The 15,458-nt window shown below is 38.2% G+C and overlaps 1 protein-coding gene across 1 annotated transcript in view; it reads right to left on the bottom strand.

Annotated features, from left to right (window-relative positions):
* LOC122554926 (sodium channel protein type 2 subunit alpha-like) overlaps positions 1–15,458 on the bottom strand; it is a 156,227-nt gene that overhangs the window by 99,628 nt on the left and 41,141 nt on the right. Inside the window, exons 11-14 of the mRNA XM_043700332.1 lie at positions 14,801–14,972; positions 10,767–10,936; positions 5,336–5,591; positions 1,982–2,154 (exon numbers count right to left, since the gene is read on the bottom strand). Coding sequence (XP_043556267.1) covers positions 1,982–2,154; positions 5,336–5,591; positions 10,767–10,936; positions 14,801–14,972 — 771 coding nt within the window. The remainder of the gene's footprint in view (positions 1–1,981; positions 2,155–5,335; positions 5,592–10,766; positions 10,937–14,800; positions 14,973–15,458) is intronic.

The following is a 15,458-nucleotide window of genomic DNA, read 5'->3' as shown; positions in this document are numbered from 1 at the left end:
TAATTTCTCCCCAATCCCACCCTACTCTCATTTATCTCTCCACCCTTCAGGCTCTCTGCCTGTATTCCTGATGAAGGGCTTTTGCCCGAAACGTTGATTTTACTGTTCCTCGGATGCTGCCAGAACTGCTGTGCTTTTCCAGCACCATTCTAATCTAGATACTGATAAATACTTCAGCTTTGTTATAAAATGTCAATGTCCTTGCTAACAAAGGCTCCACCATCCATGATCTCAGCTTCAAGGAATGTACAGCATCTTGGTTTGAACCAAAATCTGGTTCACAGCTGCTAACTCCTTCTCAGCAATGCTACCCTGCCTGGCTTCATATCCCCATTTGAACCTCTGCTGCAATCTCCAAATCCTATCTCAGTCTCGCTTATTACTTCTCTCATGCCCTTCTACATGTAAACAGCATTTCACACTACAGAAATTGGATGTATCATCTAGAAATTAATTCTTATGCATTCAGTGATCGCACCTTTGCCCATAATCTTTAAAACACCATTTCTGATAATTGTCCTTGTTTTGGAATGACGGGTATGCCCACATCCTAAATTACAAGTCTGTGTCCCATTGCACTTTCTATAAGACTCCTAGTTTCCTAAATGCTGAATTTGATTGGTAAAGATGCAACTGAGTAGAACATTGGCATTGTGCATCCTGTGTGCACTCATTGGATAAATTTATACAAGTTCCTAACTGTTTTAAAGTTCATGAACAAAACTTGTTCCTTGCCTGTATAAAACTTAGTAATACGTAGAAGATATTTGGTTGAGAAATGATTATATTAGTGAACTAAATAATCAGATTGGATTAGTATTCGAGAGAACATGGATAGAAATTCCACCGTGGCAATTTGAGAATTTGAATTCAATTTGAAGAAGTAAAGCTGCCATACTCAACCAACGTGGTCTATATGTAACTGCAGTTCATACAAATGTAGTTAACTGTTTACTGCACTGGGAGTTGATCCCGCAAGTAACCAAGCTGTATCAAACCATTACGAAGAGTTCCAGAAAAATATTCATGATCATTTTCACAGGACAACTATTGTGTGCTTTAGATAGCAGTAAGGTCTGCATCCCATAAATGAACAAAAGAATGAATTATTTTGTAAAATATCATTATTTATAGAAGGAAGTACAACAAGCATTCTTACGCTTTAGTTGCCCAGATTAATAGATGAATCTTAATAGCTCTTTAATTTTAAGTTCCTTATAAATATTTCTAGATGGCTATGTACCATTGCAATTGAAAGAGAAAATTTCAATTTGACAAATAAGCAGTTAAGACATTTCTCTCAATTTACATTCCTCAATATGTAAAATGTCTGCACAGTTGCTTGTATAAAAACTGCACTTCCATTTTAGAATACTTATCTGAAACACAGAAGGTATTGTCTACTTTATTTTAAAGGCTTTTTCCACAATGCTTAAATGAATTAAAATATTGTGACATTGAAATTTCAGCCATGATCGGAGATCGAGCGGCACTTGCAATGAAATCTGACTTTGTGATAATTCAGTTTTGTCATTCCAACAATTTTCTGATCAAGTGGTGTGGAATTTAGGAGGATCTTTCTTTTCCCCCAGAATGTTAGAGGTTTCTCTAGGACCACTATTGAATACCACTTACAGACATCAGAAAAACACAAGATATCTGGGTCACTTTAGGGATTTTAGAAAGGCTTTAAGTATTTTCAACACTAAGGTAATACATTACCTTCTGCCAGTTGGAAGCTGAACACGCCAAAGTTTATTTTTACCTTTGGTTCAAAAGAGCTTTACAAATATGAATTGGGGTGGAAAGTGGTGTAATCCCCTTTGACAATCTCACAATTGCAGATGTAGACTGTGACTTACTGCAAAAACAAATATAGGTTCTGTTCTGCCGTGTCTCCACTGCTGGAGCTGCCATCAAGTCATTTTGGCCTCAGTGACTATAAGACTAGATATTATATAGAATTACATTCATGTGTTACCATCAAGACTGCTGATCCATTTTCATACTTCCGTCCACCACTGGCTGGATCACACATAGCACTGATGGTAGGCACTTCATTTGTGCCCATTGAAGGGAGCTCAGCACTATTTGACAGTGTTGGCGAAGCTGTTGACTCAACAGTCCTTGACAAGTTAATTTCATTTTGCATACCTACAAGAAACAATAGTTAACTTCAAACAAAAAAGATGATTTAGAAAGTATCAGCAGATTTAAAATTGTACAACAGAATTCCATTTTTTAAAAAAATCATCTGTCTTCATAAATTCCAAAAACTAAATGCATTTTTGAAGTCTTTTAGCTGAAAATAATGTCACATTATTTTTTGTATAGTGCCGTTACTACCAGAAGTCATCCTACATTGTCCCCCAAATCACAAGAACCACCCAGTATAAAACTAGCAAATTTAAAGTTGGTCAGCAATTTCCAAACTTTATATTTAGATTTTTGATTGTACCAGCATCAGAACTGTGGGTACAAAAAAATTGACATAAAATGCATTACAGATTGAACACACTGTTCTTGGAAACACAGGTTATGGATTTGAATCAGTGATCCCACATGCTAATTCCTCAATGTTAGACATGAATCAGTGGAAGGCACAAAATGAAAACTCAGTTTGTCCCATTTAAAGGGAAGGAACATGTCAACAGAAGGCCAGGTGGCACTTCTTGTAGGTGTAATGAGGGTTATTACAGTAGGTGTAATGAGGGTTATTACAGTAGGTGAATTGAGGGTTATTATAGTAGGTGCAATGAGGGTCATTTTAGTAGGTATAATGAAGGTTATTTTAGTAGATGTAATGAGGGTTATTACAGTATGTGTAATGAGGGTTATTACAGTAGGTGTAATGAGGGTTATTATAGTAGGTGCAATGAGGGTCATTTTAGTAGGTATAATGAAGGTTATTTTAGTAGATGTAATGAGGGTTATTACAGTAGGTGTAATGAGGTTTATTACAGTAGGTGTAATGAGGGTTATTATAGTAGGTGCAATGAGGGTCATTTTAGTAGGTATAATGAAGGTTATTTTAGTAGGTGTAATGAGGGTTATTACAGTAGGTGTAATGAGGGTTATTACAGTAGGTGTAATGATGGTCATTTTAGTAGATGTAATGAGGGTTATTTTAGTAGGTGCAATGAGGGTTATTACAGTAGGTGTAATGAGGGTTATTATAGTAGGTGTAATGAGGGTCATTTTAGTAGGTGTAATGAGGGTCATTTTAGTAGGTATAATGAAGGTTATTTTAGTAGATGTGATGAGGTTTATTGTAGTAGGTGCAATGAGGGTTATTATAGTAGGTATAATGAAGGTTATTTTAGTAGGTGTAATGAGGGTTATTTTAGTTGGTGTAATGAGGTTTATTGTAATAGGTGTAATGAGGGTTATTTTAGTAGGTGCAATGAGATTTATTGTAATAGGTGTAATGAGGGTTATTGTAGTAGGTGCAATGAGGGTTATTTTAGTTGGTGTAATGAGGTTTATTGTAATAGGTGGAATGAGGGTTATTTTAGTCAGCAAACCCAATGGATGTTTGGTGTGAAGCGCACAACTGCTGATTGCATACCTGTGTGAAGTCCAACATATTTTTAGGGATCAGTTTATTTTATATGCAGGCACAAACTGGATGTCAAGTGAATCTTTTTATTTCATCTTGCTAAAAATTCAATCAAATTTGCTGTGCTGTATGTTAACTTTAAGAGATGCATGATTATTCAAAGTAAATGGGGTTATAGTGTTTATATTAACATGGAACAAAGAACAGTACAGATCAGGAACAGGTCCTTTGGCTCTAAACTAAATCCTTTTGCCTCTACATGTGCATATCCTTCTATTCCCTGCCTACTTATGTCCTGTCAAGATGATTCTTAAATATTGCTGTTGTATCTGCTTTTACTAACTCCTTTAGAAGTGCATTTCAGCCATTTACCACCCTCTATGTAAAAAAATACTTTCTATCCCTTAGAAATTTTCCCTTTTACCTTAAACCTATGTTCTCTAGGAATAGATATTTTTATCCTGGCAAAAAGTCTCTGAAAATCCATTCTATCCATACTTATTATAATTTTGAAATCTTTGATCAGATTGCTCCTCAGTCTCTGAAATTCGAGAGAAAACAAACCTAGTTTGTTCAATCTTTCCTCATAGCTAATACCCTCCAAATAAACCAACATCCTGGCAAACATTTTCTGTACTCTCTCCAAAGCCTCCTCATCCTTCTGGTAGTGTGGCAAGCAGAACTGTACACAATATTGAAAATGTGGCCAAACTAAAGTTCTGTACAACTGCAACATGACTTGCCAATTTTTATACGCTATGTCCCAACCAAAGAAGGCAAGTATGCCATACATCTTCTCGACCATCTTATGCACTTGTGTTGCCACTTTCAGCCAACTGTGGACCTGTATGCCTAGATTCCTCTGCATGTTAATGCTGCTAAGAGTTCTGCTATTTGTTGTATACTTCTTTCCTGCATTAGACCTTCCAAAATGCATCACCTCATTTAGATTAAATTCCATCTGCCATTTCTCTACTGGTAACATTCATTTTAAAATTGATTTTATCTGTATCTTCAAATGGGAAGTTGCAGATGTTATTAATAATACATACAAGTTCAGACTCTTGGAGCTATGTTAATAACATGCAACAGCCAAATTGAGAATATAGGACAACGGGATAATGGAGAAAAGATCTACATTTTATGATCCAGATGGGATGAGGCAGAGAACATAGTGTGGGAACATTTTTTTTTCAAACAGTGAGTTGTTGTGATCTGGAATGTACTGAATGTGTGGTAAAAGCAGTAACCTTCAAGAGAGTATTGGATGAATGTTTGAAGGGGAAAGTTCAAAGCCAAGGGAGAAAACAAGGATTGGGATTATTTGGATAGCCCTATCAAAGAATCAGAACTGACATGATGGGGTTAATTGCCTCTTTCTGTGCTCTACTATTCTATATATCCACAAATTGCACATTTTGATTTTTGGTATTCATCATTCATATTCTTCAGTGCCAATCAGGAATACATGAAATATACTAAATGTGAACCTACTGGATAAAAACTTTAAATTAGGAATTATGTGTGATTTTGTTGGCTACATTTGTGAGGCATTCCTCTGCTACCTTAACTGAGGTATTGATAAATGTTTCTCTTGAATTGGTGAACATAGGAATACATATAAATTAATACTTTGCTCAGACCCAGACCATAGTAGGTTTTAACCAAATATATTTAAACATATTTGCAATACTTATTCTACAACAAAGGATTAATTAAAAGAGTACAATTTATTTTGTGCTTAAATGTGGACATATAAAGCTTTCTGATACTTACTCATCTGATGTTTCATATTGCAGTCTGATAAAGGGACATCATTAGAAAAGTGAGCATTGTCTGTCTCTGAAGTATCTGTTTGGTCATCTGGCTGTATTTTACCCAAAGATGATTTATTTCTTTTTCGGCAAGATAGCGTAAGCAGGAAGCTCTTAATATAATCTTTATATGGAGTTGTTTTTTCTTCCTTTTTATTTGCAGTTAGTGTATCCCCAGAAAAGAAGTTGAGAAGAAGAGCCAAGAACAAGTTTAACACCTGCAGAACAACATTGAGGAATGTAAAACCAGTTTGGTGTTCGTGATGACAAAGATATAAAATTTCACAAAATGCCTTACTAACAGTTCAGGCTATTTCAAAAGAACAACTGATGATATTAATTTAATCTAATCTTTCTTCTTCAGCTGTGGCCAATATATAAATAAATGACAATAATACTTAAATTTCTGTTCTTTGTCAATGGAATTGATGAATAATATGCAATGCTTTATTCTAAGTAACTCTTGTGCATCCACCATTCAGTTAAATGTTGCATGGCTGAGCTTTCATAAATGGAATAGATAAATCATATCACTAATACTTAATCATTTGCTTGGCTTTTTAGCAAATTAACTTCTTCGAAACAATGTTGAGGGCAGGGATTAAAATTGTTAACGTTAATTAAATCTCTTTCTGGAGATATAACCTCCATGTTTCAGTCATTAAATCATTGGCCAATAGTCCATCTTTATGGTGCACTGCCTTTCTAGCCAATTGGATGATGTTCATCAGCCAAACAGGTTTTTTTTGTCTAAGGGAGGAGGCTGTACTTTTGTGAGATGTGAAACCGTCCAAGTGGAATTGCATTAATCAGGAACTTACACAGTTCAGGTCAAAGACATTCATGATTGCAAAATACTGCATGTGTACCTTAGGCAGTGACCATCAATGTGAAATAGAAATCCTGGCCAGAAGTAATCTTGATCATGACATTGATCATTACAAACCATTCCAGTAATCTCTGTGAAACAGAAATATTTCAAGCAAGCTTTGAAGTTGCAAAGCCTTGATTCCACAATTCACAAACACATTCCAAGATCTCAGGCTGCATAAAGTACCAGAGATGCTTTCGTGACAATTGAACTGTCAGTATTTCACAATGTGCTCTTTGAGTGATGTGGGGGGATGTTATGAGAAGGTGTTGGTGGTCCTATATTACTCGCAATTTCCTGCTACGTATACATGATGTGGCTTATGCAGACTACATTTGAATGAGGTCTGTTATGTTGAAGATCCATGTAATTGCATCCTATTGTCCTTTTTGGCAGAGGCCTCCATGAACCACGGTAAACTGTCACTTGTATTTACTGCGACTACTGACTGATCAAATTGATAAGGAGTTGCTTTGTTTCCAATAATCTGCCACAGGCTGATTGAAGGTATCATCAATGAATCCAGGCACAGCAGCTATAATCATCTCTATGGCCTCAGCACGATGAACAGCACAGAAAGTGATGAGGAACACATGTGTCTGGGAGCCCAGGACCAGCAGCAGCCTCCACAAGATGTGGAACAGTTATATGTAGAATATCCAGCCAAAGGTCCACTCACAATGTGGAAAAAATGCTGAAAACCCACACCCTTTGGTCTTCTAGATGGAATGTCCTCTAAATAAGAGCAACACATGCCATGACCAAATTAGAATGATCCCAGAACACTGTCATTTGCTGTGAACTGTGACATCTGCTGAAGCATTCCAAGGACACTAAAGACTATATACAGTATTGGTGAGCACAACTGTCTTTGTTAATCATAAATACTTTCACTTGGCTGATGTTCAACTCATCTGATATTATGGTGACCATATTTTGAAAAGTTATAAAAAATATTGGCATTTTGGAAATCTGCTCCAGACATCCTGGATCATTCCATAATGCCAGTTTTTTTTGTATATGACTTGTAGGTTCTTCCTTTATTTGAAGGACCATATGCCTTCCAAAGATGGCTGGTGTGAGCCAAAGATCACCTTGTCCATCCATGGAATGACAACTCCTTTATGCAAGCCCCTGAATGCGATTGAGCATTTATACAATGCAATCCTTCCAGTTGCTGTTTCCTTAAGATAAAGTTCCCATGCATGGACAGGGCTGGGGACTTGTGCAACATGTTACTGAATGTGAATCACAGCCTTTGCAAGGCTGTGCTCTACACAACTGCAACAAGTGGTTTGGCTGAGATGAATGCGAGTGTAAAGGCAGAGTCAGTTGGGGTCAGTTAACTGAGTTGGCTACATAGCTGGTTTTCCATGCAGTATGATGCCAACAACATAAACTTGAATCTTGGACCAACTGAGATCACCATAAGGACCCACCTGAAGCAAGGTGACTCTCAGTTTAAACCACCACTAGTTGTCTTTCTGTAATGAGGGAGCAGCCCTCAAGGAATAGCAATTGGGCTTCAGTTGTTCGCTATAAATATATGAATTTGATATGGGAACAAAATGTAATGTTTTCAAATTTGTGGGAAATACAATCAGAATGTTTTGTTGTGAGGAAGGTGTAAAGTGACTTCACAAGGGTTTGGACAAGCTTGATGAGTGGGCAACATAAAATACAAAATGTGTCACTATCCACTTTGGTAGAAGGAATAGATATGCATAGTATTTCTTAACTGGTAAGACATTGGAAAATTTGGATGTACAAAGGGAACTGGATGGTTTTTGTCAGTACATTACTGAAGGTTAGTAATGCAGATACAGCAAGCTATGAGAAAGTTAACAGAATGTTAGCCTTTATTGCAAGAAGTTTTGCACATAGGAGTGGTGAAGTCTTACTTCATTGTATAGGAGCTTAGTTAGATTGGAATACTATGTGCAGTTTTAGTCACCTTTTCTCAGGAAGAATACTATTGCAAGAGAAGACTTTCAACAAAATTTCAACAGACTTGTTCCCAGATAGTGAGATTGTCCAATGAAGACAGATTGTGAAAACTGATGCTGTACTCTCTAGAATTTTGACAAATGTGAGATGTTATCGTTGAAAGATACAAATACTTAAAGAGATAGACAGAGTGGATGCAGATAAGTTTTTTTTTAATATTCACTTGTGGGAGATGGGTGTTGCTAATATTTATTGTTGTCCATGAGAAGGTGGTGGTGAGCTTCCTCCTTGAACTGCTGCAGTCCATGTTCTGAACGTAGACCCACAATACTCTTAAGGAGGGAATTAAGGATTTTGATGTAGTGACACTGAAGGAATGGCAATATATTTCCAAATCAGGAAGTTGAGAAGCTTGGAGGGGAACTTGTAAGTGGTGGTGTTCCCATGTATCTGCTGCCCTTGTCTTTCAAGATGGAAGCATTCATCGATAAGAAAGATGGTATCTAAGGAACCGTGGTGAATTTTTGCAGTGCACCTTGTTGGTGGTACACACTGCTGCTATTGCTACAATTACTCTAAGAGTCAGTTGCCTCTCACTGGAAGAAATTCAATACTGCTTTAAAAATCCTCCATTTTGTCACTAATTAAGAAGGACTTTCTACTTATGCGCATCAGTGGTGCAGAGAGTGGATGTGATGACAATGGGTTATTTTTGTCTTGGATGGTATCAACCCTTTTTTTTAGATTAGATTAGATTACTTACAGTGTGAGAACAGGCCCTTCGGCCCAACAAGTCCACACCGACCCTCCGAAGCACAACCCAGCCAGACCCATTCCCCTACATTTTACCCCTTCACCTAACACTACGGGCAATTTAGCATGGCCAATTCACCTAACCTGCACATTTTTGGATTGTGGGAGGAAACCGAAGCACCCGGAGGAAACCCATGCAGACGTAGGGAGAATGTGCAAACTCCACACAGACAGTTGCCCGAGGCTAGAATTGAACCTGGGAACCTGGTGCTGTGGGGCAGCTGTGCTAACCACTGAGCCACTGCACACATCTGGGCAAATGGAATGTATTCTATCACACTCTTGACTATGCCTTGACAGATGGTGGACAGTTTTGTAGAGTTAGGCTGGGAGTTACTCACTGTAGGATTCCTAGCCTGTGACCTGCTCATGTAGCCTTGTATTTATATGGCTATCCCTGTTCAGTTTCTAGTTTATGGTAATCCCAAGGATTTTGATAGTGGAGGCTTCAGTGATAGTAATGCCACAAAATGTCAAGGGACAATGGTTACATTCTTTGTTGTTGATGATGGTCATTGCCTGCCATTTGTATGGTACAAATTTTACTTGCCACTTGTTAGCACAAATATGGATAATGTTCAAGCATTGCTGCATTTGGATATGAACTACTTTTGTTTCTGAGGAGTCATGAATGATGCTAAACATTGTGGAATCATCAGCAAACCTCCCTACTTCTGACCTAATGATGAAGGGAGTGTTATTGAAGCAGGTGAAAATGGTTGTGCCAAGGATACTACACTGAGGAACTCCTGCAGAGATGTCATGGAGCTGAGATAACTGACCTCCGACAATTACAACCATCTTACTTATGGCAGCTATATCTCTAACTAGCGGAGAAGTCTCCTCCTGATTCCCATTGATTCATTTGGCTATTGCTCCTTGGTGACTCATTTGGTCAAGTTTTAAAGTTTTTGACCATCTGCCCCAAAATCTCTTTGATGTCAAATTTTAATCAGGCAGATACTTTTTACTTTTGTATATGCTGTAAAATACATTGTTATAGCTGTCTTAACAATCAAATTATTTTAAAGAAATGGTCATATACATAGGGGAACAAAAAGAAATCCACTAATACCTTAAACATTCATTGACCTGAGCTCAAACAGATGGACATTAAAAATTGAGTATTTTTAAAGCTTTTCCAATTATGTGTAATTTTCCCAATTATATTTTTGTAGCCCTTGTAAGGTTATGCTCTTGCCTATGTGGCCCACCATTGCAAAACAGTTGGGCACCACTGCTTTAAGATACTCTTTCGTACTTATCTCTTCAGCTATGCTTTTGACCATCTGTCTGAAAACGTGTTTATGATCTCAAATTTTACTTCATAACAAAGCACCATTGAGCTTTCCTGTTACATTAAAGGGCACTAAATAAATAAAATTGTTGTATTAGAAAAGCTCCCTGCAGTTCTTTAGCCACAATGAAGTACAGTTGCTGTGTTGATTGCAACATTTTGCAAAAATATGCAAAACAATTATAAATTTTAAATGTGACTGTAGATTATATTAATGAATATAGAAGAATAAGATATGAATAGTATTCATGTTAAATCTTAAATTCTATACCTTTAATTAGAATTTAAAAATCAGATCTATAGTTAGTTGTAGCTTAACATACTGATATATTGTGTATATATAAAACATTGTATTCTGCGTTTTTGGCAAGCATTCCTTTTTTGTAAATACTAATGTCTTAAAAATATCATGGGAAAAGACAGCAGGTTTGATATAATCTGAATCGACACATTAAGTGTTCTTACCAGAAAGTTTCCAGCTATGTATGTAAGCAAGAACAGTGGTAGACAAAAGTACATCTTTGAGCAGCGCATACAATCATACAATGGTTCAATCCATTCTCCACATAAAATTCGAAAGACCATTATAAAGGAATTGTAAAAGCCTCTGAAGTTCCATCTTGGTATTTGATTGCCTTCAAATGCCTCCTATGAGGTAATATAATGTCATATGAAAAACAAAACAGATGAATATTGTAGAGTAGGTAATTATGTAATACTCATCTTATTCCATGTGTGAGAAAAGTTTACTTAATTTGGTTTGTTAAAGTCAAAATGAGTTATGAAATACTATACAACCTATAGAACCATGAAAAATCATTGTTTTCTATTCTGTGTTCTGTTAACAATTCTTATAAGCCTAAGAATATGGCTATTTTTAATACTAGTCAGTAAACATAAAACCTGGTTAAGTGACATTCCTTTAATTCTCTCGTGGAATTAAGTCTTGATGACAACATAGAAGCATTTTTAAAATTTGATCTACTAATATCACCAACAGTGACCTTGAGATGTTTATAAAGTAGAATTGGTACAATTACTCTAAGATTCGGCTGCCTCTTACCAAAAGAAACTCAATACTGTTTTGAAAATCCTCCATTTTGCCACTAATTAGGAGCTCTTTCTACTTATGATATTGTTTCAAAAAAGTAATTGGGTTAGTATGAATGTTTGATGTTGTGATATGATTATTCTGCTTCATTAGGACATTTTCCAATTTAGGTCCCACCAGCCCCAGAAGACAGACCAATGGTCCACATACTCCAACCTACCCCCCCTACACCAGCTATTTAGCCATGTATTTAACTGTAATATGTTCTATTCCTAGCCTCACTGGCATGTGAAACACAAAGTAATCTTAAATTGATGATTTATTAGATTAGCCAGGATTTCAGTGAATGGCAGGGTGGACTCAATCAGCTGTGTTGAGAGTGTGGTGCTGGAAAAGCACAGCAGGTCAGGCAGCATCCGAGGAACAGGAGACTCGATGTTTCGGGCAAATGCCCTTCACTCGGGGATGGAGAGATAAATGGGAGGGGGATGGGGCTGAGGTAAAGGTAGCTGAGAGTGCGATAAATGGATGGAGGTGGGGGTAAAGGTGACAGGTCAGAGGGGAGGATCGAGCGGATTGGTGAGAAGGAAGATGGACAGATAGGACAGGTCATGAGGGCGGTGCTGAGCTGAAAGGTTGGAACTGGGAAAAGATGGGGGAACAGGAATTGAGGAAACTGGTGAAATCCGCATTGATTCCATGGAGTTGGAGGGTCCCGAGGCAGAAGATGAGGCATTCTTCCTCCGGGTGTCGGGTGGTCGGGCGTGTCAATGGAGGAGGCTCAGGACCTGTATATCCTTGGCAGAGTGGGAGGGGGAATTGAAGTGTTCGGCCACAGGGCAGTGGGTTTGGTTGATGCGGGTGTCCCAGAGTTGTTCTCAGAAGTGCTCTGTGAGTAGTCATCCTGTCTCCCCAATGTAAAGGAGACGGCATCGGGATCAAGGGATACAGTTAATGCCATGTGGATGTGCAGGTGAAACTTTTATGGATGTGAAAGGCTCCTTTGGGGCCTTGGAATGAGGTGAGACGGGAGATGTGGGTGCAGGTTTTGCAATTCCTGTAGTGGCAGGGGAAGATGCTGGGAGGGGAGGGTGGGTTGTTAGGGGGCGTGAACCTGATGAGACAGTCCCGGAAGGAACAGTCTATATGGAAAGTGGATAGAGGTGGGGTCCATTTGTAGGTGGCAGAAATAGCGGAGGATGATGCGATGTATACGAAAGTTGGTGGTGTTGAAGGTGACGACTTGGGAGGTGGGGTGGGGGGGCGGGCGTGGGTTCTGTCCTTGTTGCAGTTGGAGGGGTGGGATTCAAAGGTGGAGGTGTGGGAAATAGTTGAGATGTGCTGGAAGACATCATCAACTATGTGGGAGGGGAAATTGCGGTCTTTAAAGGAGGCCATCTGGTGCGTTCTGTGGTGGAACTGGTCCTCCTGGGAGCAGATGCAGCAGAGGCGGAGGAATTGGGAATAAAGGATAGCATCTTTGCAGGAGGTAGGGTTAGAGGCGGTGTAATCCAGATAGCTGTGGGTGTTGATAGGTTTGTAGAAGATATCAGTGTTGAGTCAGTTCCCGTTGATGGAAATGGAGAGGTCCAGGAAGGGGAGGGAGGTGTCTGAGATGGTCCAGGTGAATTTAAGATCAGGGTGGAATGTGTTGGTGAAGTCGATGAACTGTTCAACCGCCTCGTGGGAGCACAGGGTTGCACCGATGCAGTCATCAATGTAATGGAGTTAAAGGTGGGGAGTGGTGCCGGTAAAACTATGGAAGATGGACTGTTCCACGTAGCTGACAAAAAGACAGGCATAGCTGGGGCCCATGTGTGTGCCCATGACTACCCCTTTCGTCTGGAGGAAGTGGGATCATTTGTACTTGCTGAATTATATTGTACTTTGCTCAAAAACTGCATGAATTCATGTAAGACTCTGTTATCTCACTTTTTAGATTAGAATCAGTCTAAACATTAAGGCACAGACAGGGAACACGGGGGGGCTAACACCTTCAATATATTATCTGGCTGACACCAATTGTTACAGTTAACCTGAAAATGCAACTTTTAAAAAAAAGGTTTTGTGATTTACCCATGAAAGAAGTGAAACTATCATGGTATTCGAACAGATGAAAGACTCAACAAACAATCCAGGTATTTTTCAACGTATAATTTCAGTTACATCTCACTGTAAACTTTTGCTATAAATTCTGTGTCTTACAATTGTGTCCTCCACAACCACCTGATGAAGGAGCGGCGCTCCGAAAGCTAGTGCTTCCAATTCAACCTGTTGGACTATAACCTGGTGTTGTGTGATTTTTAACTTTTTTTATTTCTTCATCACAATAAATCATTTCTTTTAGAAAGCTCTCAGTCTCCAGCTTTTATGCAGTCAAATATCTGTCGAAACTTAATGCAAAGAATGGCCATTGAGGTGAGGTGTTGAGGTTTGCCGACACATGCAGAACTTTAAACAGTGAAAGCCAAGTATTTGAAGACAGCAGGAAAGAAGACATGGAGTGAATATTAAATGAGGACCCCTGAATAGATGTAGCAAATTTGATACCCCCAGAGTGCAATTAAACCCTGCACATTGATTGTAATGTAGGTAGAATACCAACTTTATGCTGTCAGCTTATTTCAATGAATTCTCCATCAGTCAGAATTAATTACTGATGAAGGCCTGTATTATAATGGTTTTGTCACTTAAAACTAATCTGCACTGCTTAAAACTGGGCTTCACATAGCTTAAGGTAAAGGTGCATTGTGTCTGCAGCAGATGTGACAGTTGTACAGAAAGTGACTCTTGTCCTGGGAAATCTTGAAGAATGATACAACATAGACAGAGTAGCTTTCAATGGCCTTCTGATTTGACTGGTTGAGCCAAATTTCCTGTTTAGGAGAAAGTGAGGCCTGCAGATGCTGGACATTAGCGTTAAAGAGTGCGGTGCTGGAAAAGCAAAGCCAGTCAGGCAGCATCTGGCAAGCAGGAGAGTCGATGTTTTGAGCATAAACCCTTCATCAGGAATGATGAAGGGCTTATGCTTGATACGTTAATTCTAATGCTTCTCAGGTGCTGCCTGACCAGCCGTGCTTTTCCAGCACCACACTCTTCAAATTTCCTGTTTGTGTGCTTTATATTCTGTGTAGTCTGATGTAGTCATGTTCTTTTGCTTTGTGAAGTACTACCTCCTGCAACTCATCAACTAACCTTGATTGAATATATTTGCATAGGAATGTCATTGTGATGTTTTCATTTGAGGCTGCTTTATGAGACCAGCTCTTTGTACCATATGGAGTATCTCTGGAGCAGTATATATCAAAAAATTACTTTCCTGGAATCCATTTTTAATTAAAGTTTGGGTAAATTTGTAGCATGCAATGGAATTTGTAGATTTATTATCGGAGTCAGAACGATTACCTCGTTTGACAGTGGAGCAAAATAACTCATTGTTTTAACATACTTACTTTATTTTCATAGTCATGTCCAACAAGCTGCATTCCTATTACAGTGAATATATAAATCACGATGATGACGATAAGTGTCAGATTTCCCATCTCTTTTAAAGATTTGAATATAATGTTGATCAATGTGTTCAGTGTTTTCCAGTTTTTTGCTAGTTTGAAGACTCTAAGCTGATATTAAAAGAAAATAGCAAAATTCAGAAGAGTTAGAATTTTGAGAGGTTTCACAATATATTATGAATAAAAACATATTAACATTATAATTTTGTTTTATTTCTGATTTGGCCAAATAAATACTTTGGGAATTTCATAGCTTTCAATGACTAACGAAGTGAACTGAAAACTTGCATAGAATATGCCATGCATGTCCATTTCATTATGAAGCTTTCAAAATGCAACACCAGTGATATCCCTGCCAGAAAATAATTATCTTGGTATTAGCATAAAGCAGTAAAGAACTGAAGGAGAACACACATGTGTGCATGTTTAATCCAGATGAGATAATTATTTAAATAGAAGCAATGTGAAATCCAACAGATGGGTTGGGAAACAAAGTTGGAATTCCATCACAGATTGGTTTGTCACTTTGCTGGCTGAATGGATTCTGTAAGCAACTAACTTTCTATGTGATCACCTCAGAGACTTAACTACAACTCT

This window comes from Chiloscyllium plagiosum, chromosome 1 (assembly GCF_004010195.1).
Source record: "Chiloscyllium plagiosum isolate BGI_BamShark_2017 chromosome 1, ASM401019v2, whole genome shotgun sequence".
NCBI lineage: Eukaryota > Metazoa > Chordata > Chondrichthyes > Orectolobiformes > Hemiscylliidae > Chiloscyllium > Chiloscyllium plagiosum.
Note: the sequence above shows the minus strand (reverse complement) of the source record. Positions and strands in the feature narration are given on the sequence as shown.